Raw genomic sequence first — 13,003 nt, 5'->3', positions numbered from 1 at the left:
TTGAGTTGATTTGATTGGAAGGTTTAGGTGAGATTGTATAATTAAGCCTCCGAATAAGCATATTGAACTTTGTATGTTTTGGACTTTTTCTGTGTGCTTTGTATAAAAAATACTGTATAATAGAGGATGTCCAAACTCTGAGTCAATAGTGAACTTTAACCTGTAAGTATGACGGGAGATTATGTGTGTGTGCGTGTGGGCATGTTTAACTATACTTATGAGGACCAGAAGTCCCCACAAGTATAGTAAACGAACAAAAAGCTAACCAACTGGGGACATTTTGTTAGTCCCCACTAGGTCAAATGCTATTTCTATGGGGTTTAGTGTTAGGGTTACAATTAGGTTTAGCGTTAAGAGCTAGGGTTAGGTTTAGAGCTAGGGTTAGGGTTAAGAGCTAGGGTTAGGTTTAGAGCTAGGGTTAGGTTTAGAGCTAGGGTTAGGGTTAAGAGCTAGGGTTAGGGTTAAGAGCTAGGGTTAGGTTTAGAGCAGTGGTTCTTAACCTTGTTGGAGGTACTGAACCCCACCAGTCTCATATGCGCATTCACCGAACCCTTCTTAATTGGAAAAATAAAATATGATTTTTTCAAATTCAAAACATAGGTATATATTTTACTGGTGCACAAAATGAACCGTTCATCAACATCAACACTGTGTGTTCAAAGAACAAAATCATCAAAACATGATTTTCACACAAAAACAAAAACATAATAATGAATATTTACTGCAAATCAGTGTGACTTCTGCTGTTGCCTTTCAGAGACCAGTTCAGAAATGCGCGGCTTCACCTTGGCAAGTGTCTCATGTCATTTTCGCAACAAAGTCTGTTCCTTTTCTTCGTTTTTATGTCCAGCATCCTCGAAAAGGATTGCTCGCAAAGATATGTTGTAACAAACGGTATAAAAATCTCCAGAGCTTAGCAATAACAGGGTACGTTACCATTTGTTGACACCAAAACGTTGAAAGCGTTGTTGTTCTGAAGAGTTGCTGTTGAACCTGACTCTGCTGAATTTCAATGATTTCATCGAGGTATTCATCATTGACATCTGTTGTCTCAACACTAAACGTGAACGGCTGTCTCACCCATGCTGGATATGACTCTCTTGTAGGGAAGTATCCGTCGAGAGACTTTGCAAGCTCATCTAAGTGCGTGGCAATTGCTTGCTTCAGTTCCGCGGGTACAGAAATGTCTCCGATTCCAGATACATCTTCGATCTTACTTACACAGTCGTCCAGCAGGGGAAAGTTTGCGAAGTTATCGTTCTCTGTTCGTCGTTTCCATAACGGTAGCTTTTTTTGAAAAGCCTTCAGGTTTTCCTCCGCTTCGATGATGTTGACTCCACCGCCCTGCGTCTTTTGATTGAGATGATTGAGAGCTGCGAAAATATCAGCCATGTACGCTAAAATGAGAATGAACTCAGAATTTTTGAAGCAATCTGCATGACAATGTTGGTGCTCTTGCAAAAACAGGGCTAATTCCACACGCACGGCAAAAACACGATTCAGCACCTGTCCCCGGGATAACCACCGAACGTTAGAATGGTACAGAAGTACCTCGAATTCAGAGCCCATTTCTTTACACAGCTCACTGAAGATGCGGTGCCTCGGAGCACTAGTTCGCACATAGTTCACGCATTCCACTACAATTTTTTATACTTCTGCCAGTTTTGGAGGCAAGGTTTTTGTTGCCAACGCATGCCTGTGCAGAATACAATGCGTAACAATGATGTGTGGCGCATCGGCTTTCACTAGCGCACCAAAACCAGACTTTCTTCCCAGCATGACTGGAGCTCCGTCCGAACAAACTGCAGAAACCATATCCCACGAAAGATTGTTGTCTTTGAAGAAGTCATCCACAAGTTTCTTCACATCGGCTGCCTTAGTTGTTGTTGTAAGAGGCTTACAAAATAAAAAATCTTCCTTTATCACGTCGTCTTTCACATAGCGCACGAATACAGCAAGCTGGCTTAGATTGAAAACGTCTGTGGTCTCGTCGAGTTGAAGGCTGAATTTTGCCGGGCTTGAAATCAGATCTGCAACTACTTGAGCCAAGATGTCTTTGCTCATGTCCTCTATTCTGTCGCTGATGGTGTCATTTGAAAGAGGAATGTGGGATAACTTAACTTCAGCCTCTTTTCCCAGCATGATATTCGCTATCTTCAACACAGCTGGTTTTATGAGTGTTTCACAAATGGTGTGTGGTTTGCCCTGCTTTGCGATCAGGTAAGCAACTTCGTACGATGCTGTGAGGATCGGTTTGTTAATGGGTACAAAGCCGAGAACAGGCAGAGTAGCCTTTTCATCGAATCTGTCTCTCTTCACCTTGAATTCAGCGAGCGTTGTGTTCTTGTATTTTCCATCTCTATGCAGCTTAAGGAAGTGTTCTCTTAGTTTTGCCGGTGCTAGACTAGAATTGCTCAACTTGGCATTGCAAATCATGCAGTTAGGACGCTGACTCCCATCACGTTCCGTTATACATATGAATCCATATTGTACATATTCGTCCGACCACTTTCTTTTTTTGCTCGACATAGCAAGTATGAAGGGATTAAAATATTAAGAAAGAAATGACAAGACGTACCATCACGACAGTCACAAGTCGACTACTGAGCGCACCAAATTCCCTGCAGCACAGATAGGCCAAGCGATGTAGCGTGATCACCTGCAGCCAATGATGGCCAAGCGGGGAGTGTCATCACGAATCATATGAGTCGGATGTGTGTCTTGACCTCCGCCGAACCCCTGAGACTGACTCACCGAACCCCTGGGGTTCGATCGAACCCAGGTTAAGAACCACTGGTTTAGAGTTATGGTTAGGGTTAGGGTTAGGGTTAGGGTTAGGGTTAAGAGCTAGGGTTAGGGTTAAGAGCTAGGGTTAGGTTTAGAGTTATGGTTATGGTTAGGTTTTGGGGTTAAGGTTACGGTTAAGGTTAGAGTAAGAGTTAGAGTTAGGGGTTAGGGAAAATAGGATTTTGAATGGGATTGAATTTTGTGTCCCCACAAGTTTAGTTGTACAAGACTGTGTATGTGTGTGTGTGTATGCCAGGAGTGCCCGGTTCACAGCTGGGAAAGAGTCTATCCCCATGAAAAGCAGCATTGTGGAGGGGTCCATCTTCTCAAGAGACTTCAATAAATGCTAATGTGTTTGTGTTGCTGACTCTGTCCATTGTGAGCAACACCACAATCAGTCTCTCTGTTCAGGCCTCAGAGGGTTGAAGACTGCATTTCCAAACAACATCCAAAGGGAAGTACAAATGTGTCTCTCTGTGTCCCACTCATGTAGAGCAGTGGATGGAGAATTCTGACGTTACCAGGGAATCATTTATTAAAGTAGACTACTTTGTTATCAATGCTCTACTGAACCCACCTGCATAAAGCAGCACATTGCAAACACAGTTGGTGACCTACAACAGTCATCCTGAATATGGTCATGACACAGAGCAGAGGGAGAATTACTGAGGTGCTTTATGGGACGATAGATTCACAGCCATGTTAACTGATGCCATTCCTTTGATCGTATCTAGTCAGCAGCTTAGAACATGGTGAGAGACACAGAGACATAGACAGAGAACGAGAGACACAGAGACAGAGAATGAGAGACACAGAGACAGAGACAGAGAGCGAGAGACACAGAGACAGAGACACAGAGACAGAGAGCGAAAGACACAGAGACAGAGACAGAGAGCGAGAGACACAGAGACAGAGAGCGAGAGACACAGACACAGAGACAGAGAGCGAGAGACACAGAGACAGAGAGCGAGAGACACAGAGACAGAGAGCGAGAGACACAGAGACAGAGAGCGAGAGACACAGAGACAGAGAGCGAGAGACACAGAAACAGAGAGGGAGAGACACAGAGACAGAGACAGAGAGCGAGAGACACAGAGACAGAGACAGAGACACAGAGACAGAGAGCGAAAGACACAGAGACAGAGACAGAGAGCGAGAGACACAGAGACAGAGAGCGAGAGACACAGACACAGAGACAGAGAGCGAGAGACACAGAGACAGAGAGCGAGAGACACAGAGACAGAGAGCCAGAGACACAGAGGGAGAGACACAGAGACAGAGAGGGAGAGACACAGAGACAGAGACAGAGAGCGAGAGACACAGAGACAGAGACAGAGAGCGAGAGACACAGAGACAGAGAGCGAGAGACAGAGACATAGACAGAGAGCAAGAGACACAGAGACAGAGAGCGAGAGACACAGAGACAGAGAGCGAGAGACACAGAGACAGAGAGCGAAAGACACAGAGACAGAGAGCGAGAGACACAGAGACAGAGAGCGAGAGACACAGAGACAGAGAGCGAGAGACACAGAGACAGAGACAGAGAGCGAGAGACACAGAGAGCGAGAGACAAACTCCTGGCCCATGGGGTTGTGTATGTCTCTGTGCTTTGACTCCAGGGAAATTGGGGCTCCAAGCTGTGTGACTTCTGGCTCTGACTCAGATGGTCTGGCGTGGGGATTTCCGCAGCGAGCCTGTCCAGGGTCGATAGCTACATCCTCCCACTCACTAAGGCCCAGTTGGGGGTAGGGAGAGAGAGAGAGAGAGAGAGAGAGAGAGAGAGAGAGAGAGAGAGAGAGAGAGAGAGAGAGAGAGAGAGAGAGAGAGAGAGAGAGAGAGAGAGAGAGAGAGAGAGAGAGAAAGAGAAAGAGAAAGAGAAAGAGAAAGAGAAAGAGAGAGAGAGAGAGAGAGAGAGAAAGGAGGTCTGAATGACTGACTGAGAACCATGCTGTGTTAGACTGTGAGCTCCACTCCACAAACACAGCCTCAGGACAGTGGTGCATGAAAAAAAACAGTGAAGGGAGTGATTTTCCAGCAGACCGATTCAAATCTGCCACAGCTCAGCCGTGACTAATGCCCCACTCAGGGCGTCTGCCTGTGACTGCGCCCGAAATACCACGGAAATAACTCAATCTATGTTTGTGTGTTTGTTAGAGAGAGAGAGAGAGAGAGAGAGAGAGAGAGAGAGAGAGAGAGAGAGAGAGAGAGAGAGAGAGAGAGAGAGAGAGAGAGAGAGAGAGAGAGAGAGAGAGAGAGAGAGAGAGAGATAGAGAAGCAATGCAGCGCTAAGATCTACTTAGATTTTTGTGTTGTGGCAAATCTTCTTTGAACACTTTGTTGGTCTAAGGTCTGAGCAGCAACAGTATTGGTTCTCTCCATATCCAGCCCTCTGTCCTCATCTCCCTGCCTCTCTGCCTGGCTCTTGACTCCACCGATAAGGGCTTCACTGACATGCTTTATAGGAGCTTAATGTTACAGCTCCCTCACCTAGAGGGGTCAGGGAAAGACGCTGCACACTGCACCGAAAGCTCTGAGAAAAGAATGAATTGGAAACAGATTTTAATGGACACCGAGAGCAGATTAAAAATGATTATGGCAAAGGGGATAAGGGCGCGTCCTATAAAGCTGATGATTATCCATCTTTAGTTCTGCTGACGATTACGGCAAGCGTCCGCAAACAGGAAGGCAAAGACAGCACCAATATGTGTGGCTGTATGTTGTTGACTAATGTTCCCAACTGACTAATGAGCACAGTACTATTGTGTGTTCTATAAAACAATAAAATAGTAAAGTATAGCAAAGTGCATCATTCCTTACTCACAGTACACTAAGACGGATGCCTAGTCAACAGTGGGAACAGGAACACCACTTCAAAATACCCTAAGTTCCCCTAGCGTGATTAATGCAAGGTGGGGTACAATTGAGGAGCTAAAATAAGTGAAGGAGTAAACCGATCTAATCAGAGCAACAGTGTGGTTGACACACCACAGGAGCAGCAGGAAGGAGAGCTGTAGGGTGGTTACAACTGCCATACCACCGATGGGAAATCACAGCAATTATCAAGATGATAAGTTGCAACATCAGCTCAATTAGGAATCTAACTCACAACCAAACAGTCATTTACTGTACCCTCCAACTGTCATGTATTTCCCCTCTCTCCACTTTCACCCCCCCCCCCCCCTCTCTCTCTGTCTCTCCAGGCAGTGACTTATTCTAAGCACCATGTTTCATGGCATGTGAAAAGGACTGCTGTTTGATCCTCACCATTTCTACCAGACCCAGTCTGAAAGTCTGTGTTTTAAGAGAATTATGAGAGGTACAGTTGGTCTTGTGCTCTTCTGTTGTTTTACAGCCAACCAGGTCATGTCTCTCTCTCTACTTTTAGACCGAGACTGATAATAGACGTTTTTCTTCCTCGGCTCACATTAACGGCCCCTGGGTAGACAGAACAGACAGTCTACTGTTGGGATGGCAGGGCTGTCGCTGCACCCATCAAGCACTGCGTCTGTGCTCCTCTTACACCCTACACTATTCCCACAGAGCAGACGCTATCACATGATCTCACTGGGAGGCTACCTCATCACCATTTCCCTAGGTAACCACAATCAGGTCACTGCATGGGCATGACCTGGCCTTGCTCTTATCTTCCTAGAACAGACTAACTTCCTCACAGGTCTCAGTGGTCACAGCACTGGGGAATGTCTCACCTTCACACCTCAAAATGGTGCCTCCCTCCCAGCCAAAGAGCACACCAAAACAATGCTGCTCAGCATAGCTTCCACTTAAAGCTGGAATCCTTAATGGTGAAGCAGCCACCTCCGTTTGCGATATTACAACAATAAAGACGTTCCTGCAAACTGTTTTTCCAGAAGAGCACAATATGTACTGCAATTTTTATCATGCTGGGCAACTCTCCTCAGTTCGCAAACAAAATCAATAACAACGGTGGTGGGGCAGCCAGTGGCGCTGTTTTCCCCTACTGCGGATTCCATCTTTAAGCATTGAATGTCAAAATCAACTAAATTCAAACAAAGTCCTTTAGCAACATTATTTGGCGTTGATCTGTGACAGCCTGTGGTGGCTGTACCCAAATAATGGAAGCATTTTTGTAGGTTGGTAGTGCCCCTTGACCCATGGAAAACTTCCAAGGTAAGTCAAAAAGCTATTTTGTTTACCTTGTATTTACTAAAATAAAGTATTACAGAAAAAGATTACTGAATGACGAAAGCTATCCGTTTGTGATTTCAGCACCACAGCTGGGCCAGTCAGTCAGTCAGTCAGAATGCTGTCTCTGGCTGTGATTACAAAGGCACTGATTACTGCCCATTTCTGCAGAGATAAAACATTGGCTCCTTCACGACTCCAATCAGCAACCTCATTTCCTACTCACTCTAAAATGGTGCTTATGCTTGGCCAATTGGAGTAAAATATGGTGCCCCCACATAACATTGTTTCAGGCATTTCTTTGTTGTAACACATTCCACGACTGTATGTTTGTTTTACTCCATGTGTAACTCTGTGTTGTTGTATGTGTCGAACTGCTTTGCTTTATCTTGGCCAGGTCGCAGTTGTAAATGAGAACTTGTTCTCAACTGGCCTACCTGGTTAAATAAAGGTTAAATAAAAAATTCCTCAATCCTATAACACCACCACAATCCCATGATACCCCAGGCCTCAAAACGTCACTCACAATAACCTACACAACATCCATCACAACTGCACTGAGCAGTATAGTCACAAACAACAGGTCTGGCTGCCCCATGCCACCGTGGAGGACAGTCTTTCATGATCCATCCATGATCAGGGTGGGTTGGCAGTAAACATAACTAATCCTGTGAGGCAAGCCAGTGGGTGTTTAGCCAGCATGGCAGAACAGAGCAGAACTATAGCTGGACTGACAAAGGAACAGCTCTTGTTAAGACTGACTGGATGGGCAAGGTAGGTTTGGCTTTGTGACATGCCCATGGGAACATGGGTTGGGATCATGTATACTAGCTTAACATAACCACTCCAGGGTTTTTTTACGGGCCGCCTAAGTCCAAAAAATATAAACGCAACATGTAAAGTGTTGGTCCCATGTTTCATGAGCTGAAATAAAAGATCCCAGAAATGTTCCATACGCACAAAAGCTTATTTCTCTTAAATTCTGTGCACAAATTTGTTAACATCCCTGTTAGTGAGCATTTCTCCTTTGCCAAGATAATCCATCCACCTGACAGGTGTGACATATCAAGAAGGTGATTAAACAGCATGGTTTTTACACAGGTGCACCTTGGGCTAGGGACAATAAAAGGCCACTCTAAAATGTGCAGTTGTGTCACACAATGCCACAGATGTCTGAAGTTTTGAGGGAGTGTGCAATTGGCATGCTGACTGCAGGAATGTCCACCAGAGAGGTTGCCAGAGAATTTAATGTTTAATTCTCTACCATATGCCGCCTCCAACGTCGTTTTAAAGAATTTGGTAGTACGTCTAACCGTCCTCACAACCGCTGACAAAGTGTAGCCACGCCAGCCCAGGACCTGCACATCCGGCTTCTTCACCTGCGGGATCGTCTGAGGCCAGCCACCTGGATAGCTGATGAAACTGAGGAGTATTTCTGTCTGTAATAAAGCCCTTTTGTGGGGAAAAACGAATTCTGATTGGCTCCCAGGCCCATGCATGTCTGCGCCCCTGCCCATTCATGTGAAATACATAGATTAGGGGCTGATGAATATATTTCAATTGTCTGATTTCCTTATATGAACTGTAACTCAGTAAAATCGTTTAAATTGTTGAATGTTGCGTTTATATTTTTGTTCAGTATTTATATAAAATACTAATTTTCGGAATGGTAAAACATTTTCTGTGTAAAATTCAACAACTAAAACCAGATATAATGTATGTAAAAAAGATAATGGACCTATATATCTTAAATAATATCATCTTTGAGAACTAACAATAATCAAAATGAAAAACTAGACAGATGGAATATAAAATTCCTAAAATGTCAGGGCATTGGGCCCCCATTGATTTTTTAAATAATGTTTGAGTCACTCAGATACCATAAGAACACGGCCTAAGCCATGACAAAATGTGTAGAAATGTAAGAAACTAGCTTTAAAATGGTAAAAATGTCTCTCCACCCCATGGCAAAATTCTGTCTCTGCAGTCAAGAGAGCCTCTAAAATGTTCAGTCGGAGATCGCGCCATTGACCACGCCCACCACCTAAGCCCGATTTTGATTCATTAAAAAATGTACACGCCATCTCTACAGCTGGGCAGGGTGCAGCCAGGTCTAAGGGAGGATAGGATATATTTCCACAGAGCCAGTTTAATCCTGGAGTGAAGGGCTGGGACTGGGGGTGAGGGTGGGTTTTGGGTGTAATGCCACCATGGGAGTGGGTCAAGACAGAAATGTCCAGGGTCTCCTAATCCTATTATCAATGGAGCTATCAGCAACGACAGCTGGAGCCAAAACAGTTTTTGTTTGCGTGATGAGGAGCTGGCCCTTCTAAAGAAGAACCATAGTGTTTTTTTTCTCTTTTTAATATACAGCGCAACAGGTGTCTGGGGCTTAGTCGGCCTAAGCGTGGAGGAAGTCTTTGATGCCATTAAAGAAATGTACTGACAGAGGAAATGTTTCCACTCTCCTGCACGATCAATAAAAAGCCATTTGGCAAAAAGCAAAAAAAGGCAGAGAATCGTTGAACATACATAATGACCAGCTGGCTGCAACCAGTTCACAGAGATCTTCTAGAGCATTGATAAGGACAGCAGAAAACCACAAGATATAAAAAATGCATGAGAGGATGGCTGCAATGTAAGTTTATAAGGGTGGTGTGTTATCAATGCACAAGACCCAAATACCCAGGGGGATTCTTGTTTTACACTCAGTGAAGCTGTCTGGGGAGCAGGGAGTAAGCAAATAAACAAACATCAAATCAATACATGAGAGAGAGAAAGAGACGGAGGACAACTAAGTGGGAGAGAGAGAGAGAGAGAGAGAGAGAGAGAGAGAGAGAGAGAGAGAGAGAGAGAGAGAGAGAGAGAGAGAGAGAGAGAGAGAGAGAGAGAGAGAGAGAGAGAGAGAGAGAGAGAGAGAGAGAGAGAGAGAGAGAGAGAGAGAGAGAGAGAGAGAGAGAGAGAGAGAGAGACCAATACACCCTGATGGACTAAGCCCTATTATATGCACTGGATAATATGGATAATGTGTGAGAGGGGGAAACTGAGGGAAAGAGAAAGAGTGAGATCAGTCTTATGGACTGAAAGAAAGAGAGAGGTCTTGTAAGGACTGAGTAATGTGCTGTAGCTCTGCTCATTTGTGTCCCCATCCCTTCCAAAAAAAAACATTCTGCCCCCCAGTAAAGCCTTGATGAGGTATTGAGGGGAAATAGAACAATCAAGCCCAATCACTATGCAGAGTATAGGTCTGCTCCAACAGGGACGTCTATCATTGCCATCGTGCCTGCTTGATCTCAATCAGCAATCTCTCAGTATCTATGTGTAGCCAATCTACTGCTCCTGGAGATAACATTCTTCTCCATGCTACAATCTACACTGAACAAAAATATTCAGTGTAGTATTGAAAGAGAAGGTTTCCTGATGTCCACCAGAGCTGTTGCCAGAGAATTTTATGTTAATTTCTCTACCATATGCCACCTCCAACGTTGTTTTAGATAATTTGGCAGTACGTTCAACCGGCCTCACAACCGTAGACCACGTGTAACCGCGCCCGCCCAGGACCTCCACATCCGGCTTCTTCACCTGCGGGATCGTCTGAGACCAGCCACCAGGACAGCTGATGAAACTGTGGGTTTGCACAACCGAAGAATTTCTGCACAAACTGTCAGAAAACATCTCAGGGAAGCTCATCTGCGTGCTTGTCGTCCTCACCAGGGTCTTGACCTGACTGCAGTTCAGCGTCGTAACATGGGCAAATTGTCATCTTTTTATGGCCACTGGCACGGAAAAGTGTGCTCTTCACAGATGAATCCCAGTTTCAACTGTACCGGGCAGAGGGCAGACATGACGTCGTGTGGGCGAGCGGTTTGCTGATTTCAACGTTGTGAACAGAGTTCCCCATGGTGGCAGTGGGGTTATGGTATGGGCAGGCATAAGCTATGAACAACGAACACAATTGCATTTTATCGATGGCAATTTGAATGCACAGACACACCGTGACGAGATCCTTAGGCTCATTGTTGTGCCATTCATCTGCCGCAATCACCTCATGTCGCAAGGATCTGTACACAGCTTAAAATGTCACAGTTCTTCTATGGCCTGAATACTCAGCAGACATGTCACCCATTGAGCATGTTTGAGATGCTCTGGATCAACATGTACAACAGTGTTTTCCAGTTCCCGCCAATATCCAGCAACTTCACACAGTCATTGAATAGGAGTGGGACAACATTCCACAGGCCACAATCAACAGCCTGATCAACTCTATGCCAATGAAATGTGTCGCGCTGCATGGGGCAAATGGTGGTCACACCAGATACTGACTGGTTTTCTGGTCCACGCCCCTACTTTTTTAAAGGTATCTGTGACCAACAGATGCATATCTGTATTGCCAGTCATGTGAAATCCATAGATTAGGGCCTAATAGATTTTTTTTTCAATTGACTGATTTCCTTGTATGAACTGTAACTCAGTAAAATCTTTGAAATTGTTGAATATTGCATTAATATTTTTGACCAGTGTAAAAACAGAAATTGGGGATTGTTTGCAGGATAAATTAAACCCCATTGAAATGCTTGTGTGCTGGGTGTTTTTCAATAAGCTGAAAGGGTAGTAAAGATCCCTAAAATATATGAATGTCCTGCAAGGCCTATTATTATTTCCACAAAGTCAATGCATGTATCTTTTCCATCCAAATCTCTCTCATTGCAAAACGAGCAAAACATAACTGAAAAAGAAGAGAAGAACCTAGTCCTAGAGGTAGAACAAGAGAATACAAAACATGAACAACAAACATTTAGGCCCTGTTACCCTCCTCTGATGTGTGTTGCCCACAGTCACAGTGCTAGCTTTCCAGGAATCAGTAAACCTTCTCTTTCATGGAAACACTAACTAGGCCTACTTACGTCAGTCAAGAGGCCACCCCCAATTTCATAGTCATAAGCATTATTATGTACAGGCCATTTTATTGAGTACATTTAAAACAAATGATTGACCTCATGTTTCGGGGGGGAAATCCCTGGGGGAAGAAATCTGACAGTGGCACCACTGGAAGGAACTTACTGTAGCCTACATGTGTCCTTGATACCGGATGCTTACCTGACACTGACACCTAGTGATATAGGCTTAGGCTACTTGCTGACCCAGTGTTCAGTAGGTCATACTTTACATGATGTTACACCGGCCCGCCCTGGGCATAAGCGACATAAGTGGTCGCTTAGGGCCTCCAGCCGATAGGGGGCTGCGACCAAAAACATTTTTTTTTTTTAAGAACTCAGTCGGGGTCTCAACTTATTGTTGAGAGTTAGAATAGTAGAATTCACATGGTGCAATTTAGAAATGTTGTTGTGCATCAGCAGTTTTTCTCTCACTCAATTAGCCCATGTCTAGCCAGCTATCTAAAGTTGTATTAATCATGGTCAAATTATAGACCAGGCACAAAGGGCACTCTCACTCAGATGTCATATCAACATGGTATAAGTCATGGAAAATGTGCAGAATTGCAGGATATTAGCTTTAAAACTGCAAAAATGTCCTTCCACCCTATGGCAAAAAAAAATTGAATTTCAAGAAATTAGCTGCAAAACTGCACATTTTTCCCTCCGCCCCAAGGCAAATTAGTAGAATTGCATGAAATTTGTTAGAAAATTGCCAAATGTTCTCTCCTCTTCATGGCAAAATGTAAAGAGGCTTTAAAACTGCAACATTTTCTCTGCGCCCCATGGCAACATTTCTGAAATTGCAGGAAAGTATCTCTAAAACTTTTTTCTTTCCACTGTCAAAAGGGGGCCACTAAAATGTTTTTTCCGTGAGGTGGGGCCCCCAACAACATTTTGCTTAAGGCCCTCAAAAGGCACAAATGCCTTGTAGTATCAGATGAGGTCAAATATATTGGCACCCTTGCACTTTACAATGAAGTGCAATGGAGCAGAATGTTCAGTTTTTTCTTCTCAAAACTGGTTGAACAGCTATTTTTACCCTGTAGGCACCTGCAACTTACCAAAGGTTAAATAAATTACACAGTAAATGAGAATCACTGCCTCCAACCAAATTA

At 44.3% G+C, this 13,003-nt stretch overlaps 1 protein-coding gene across 2 annotated transcripts in view; it reads right to left on the bottom strand.

The window, feature by feature from the left end:
- Nucleotides 1–13,003, bottom strand: part of LOC139565534 (serine/threonine-protein kinase N1-like) — a 45,163-nt gene that overhangs the window by 30,179 nt on the left and 1,981 nt on the right. Inside the window, exon 1 of one of the 2 annotated variants that reach the window (XM_071385960.1) lies at nucleotides 937–1,592. The exons of the other annotated variant lie outside the window; for it this stretch is intronic. Coding sequence (XP_071242061.1) covers nucleotides 937–1,569 — 633 coding nt within the window. The 5' untranslated portion in view covers nucleotides 1,570–1,592. Of the gene's footprint in view, nucleotides 1–936; nucleotides 1,593–13,003 lie in introns of those variants that run through there. 2 annotated transcript variants of the gene reach the window in all.

This window comes from Salvelinus alpinus, chromosome 36 (genome assembly GCF_045679555.1).
Source record: "Salvelinus alpinus chromosome 36, SLU_Salpinus.1, whole genome shotgun sequence".
Lineage (NCBI taxonomy): Eukaryota > Metazoa > Chordata > Actinopteri > Salmoniformes > Salmonidae > Salvelinus > Salvelinus alpinus.
This window is presented reverse-complemented; position numbering and strand designations above follow the sequence as displayed.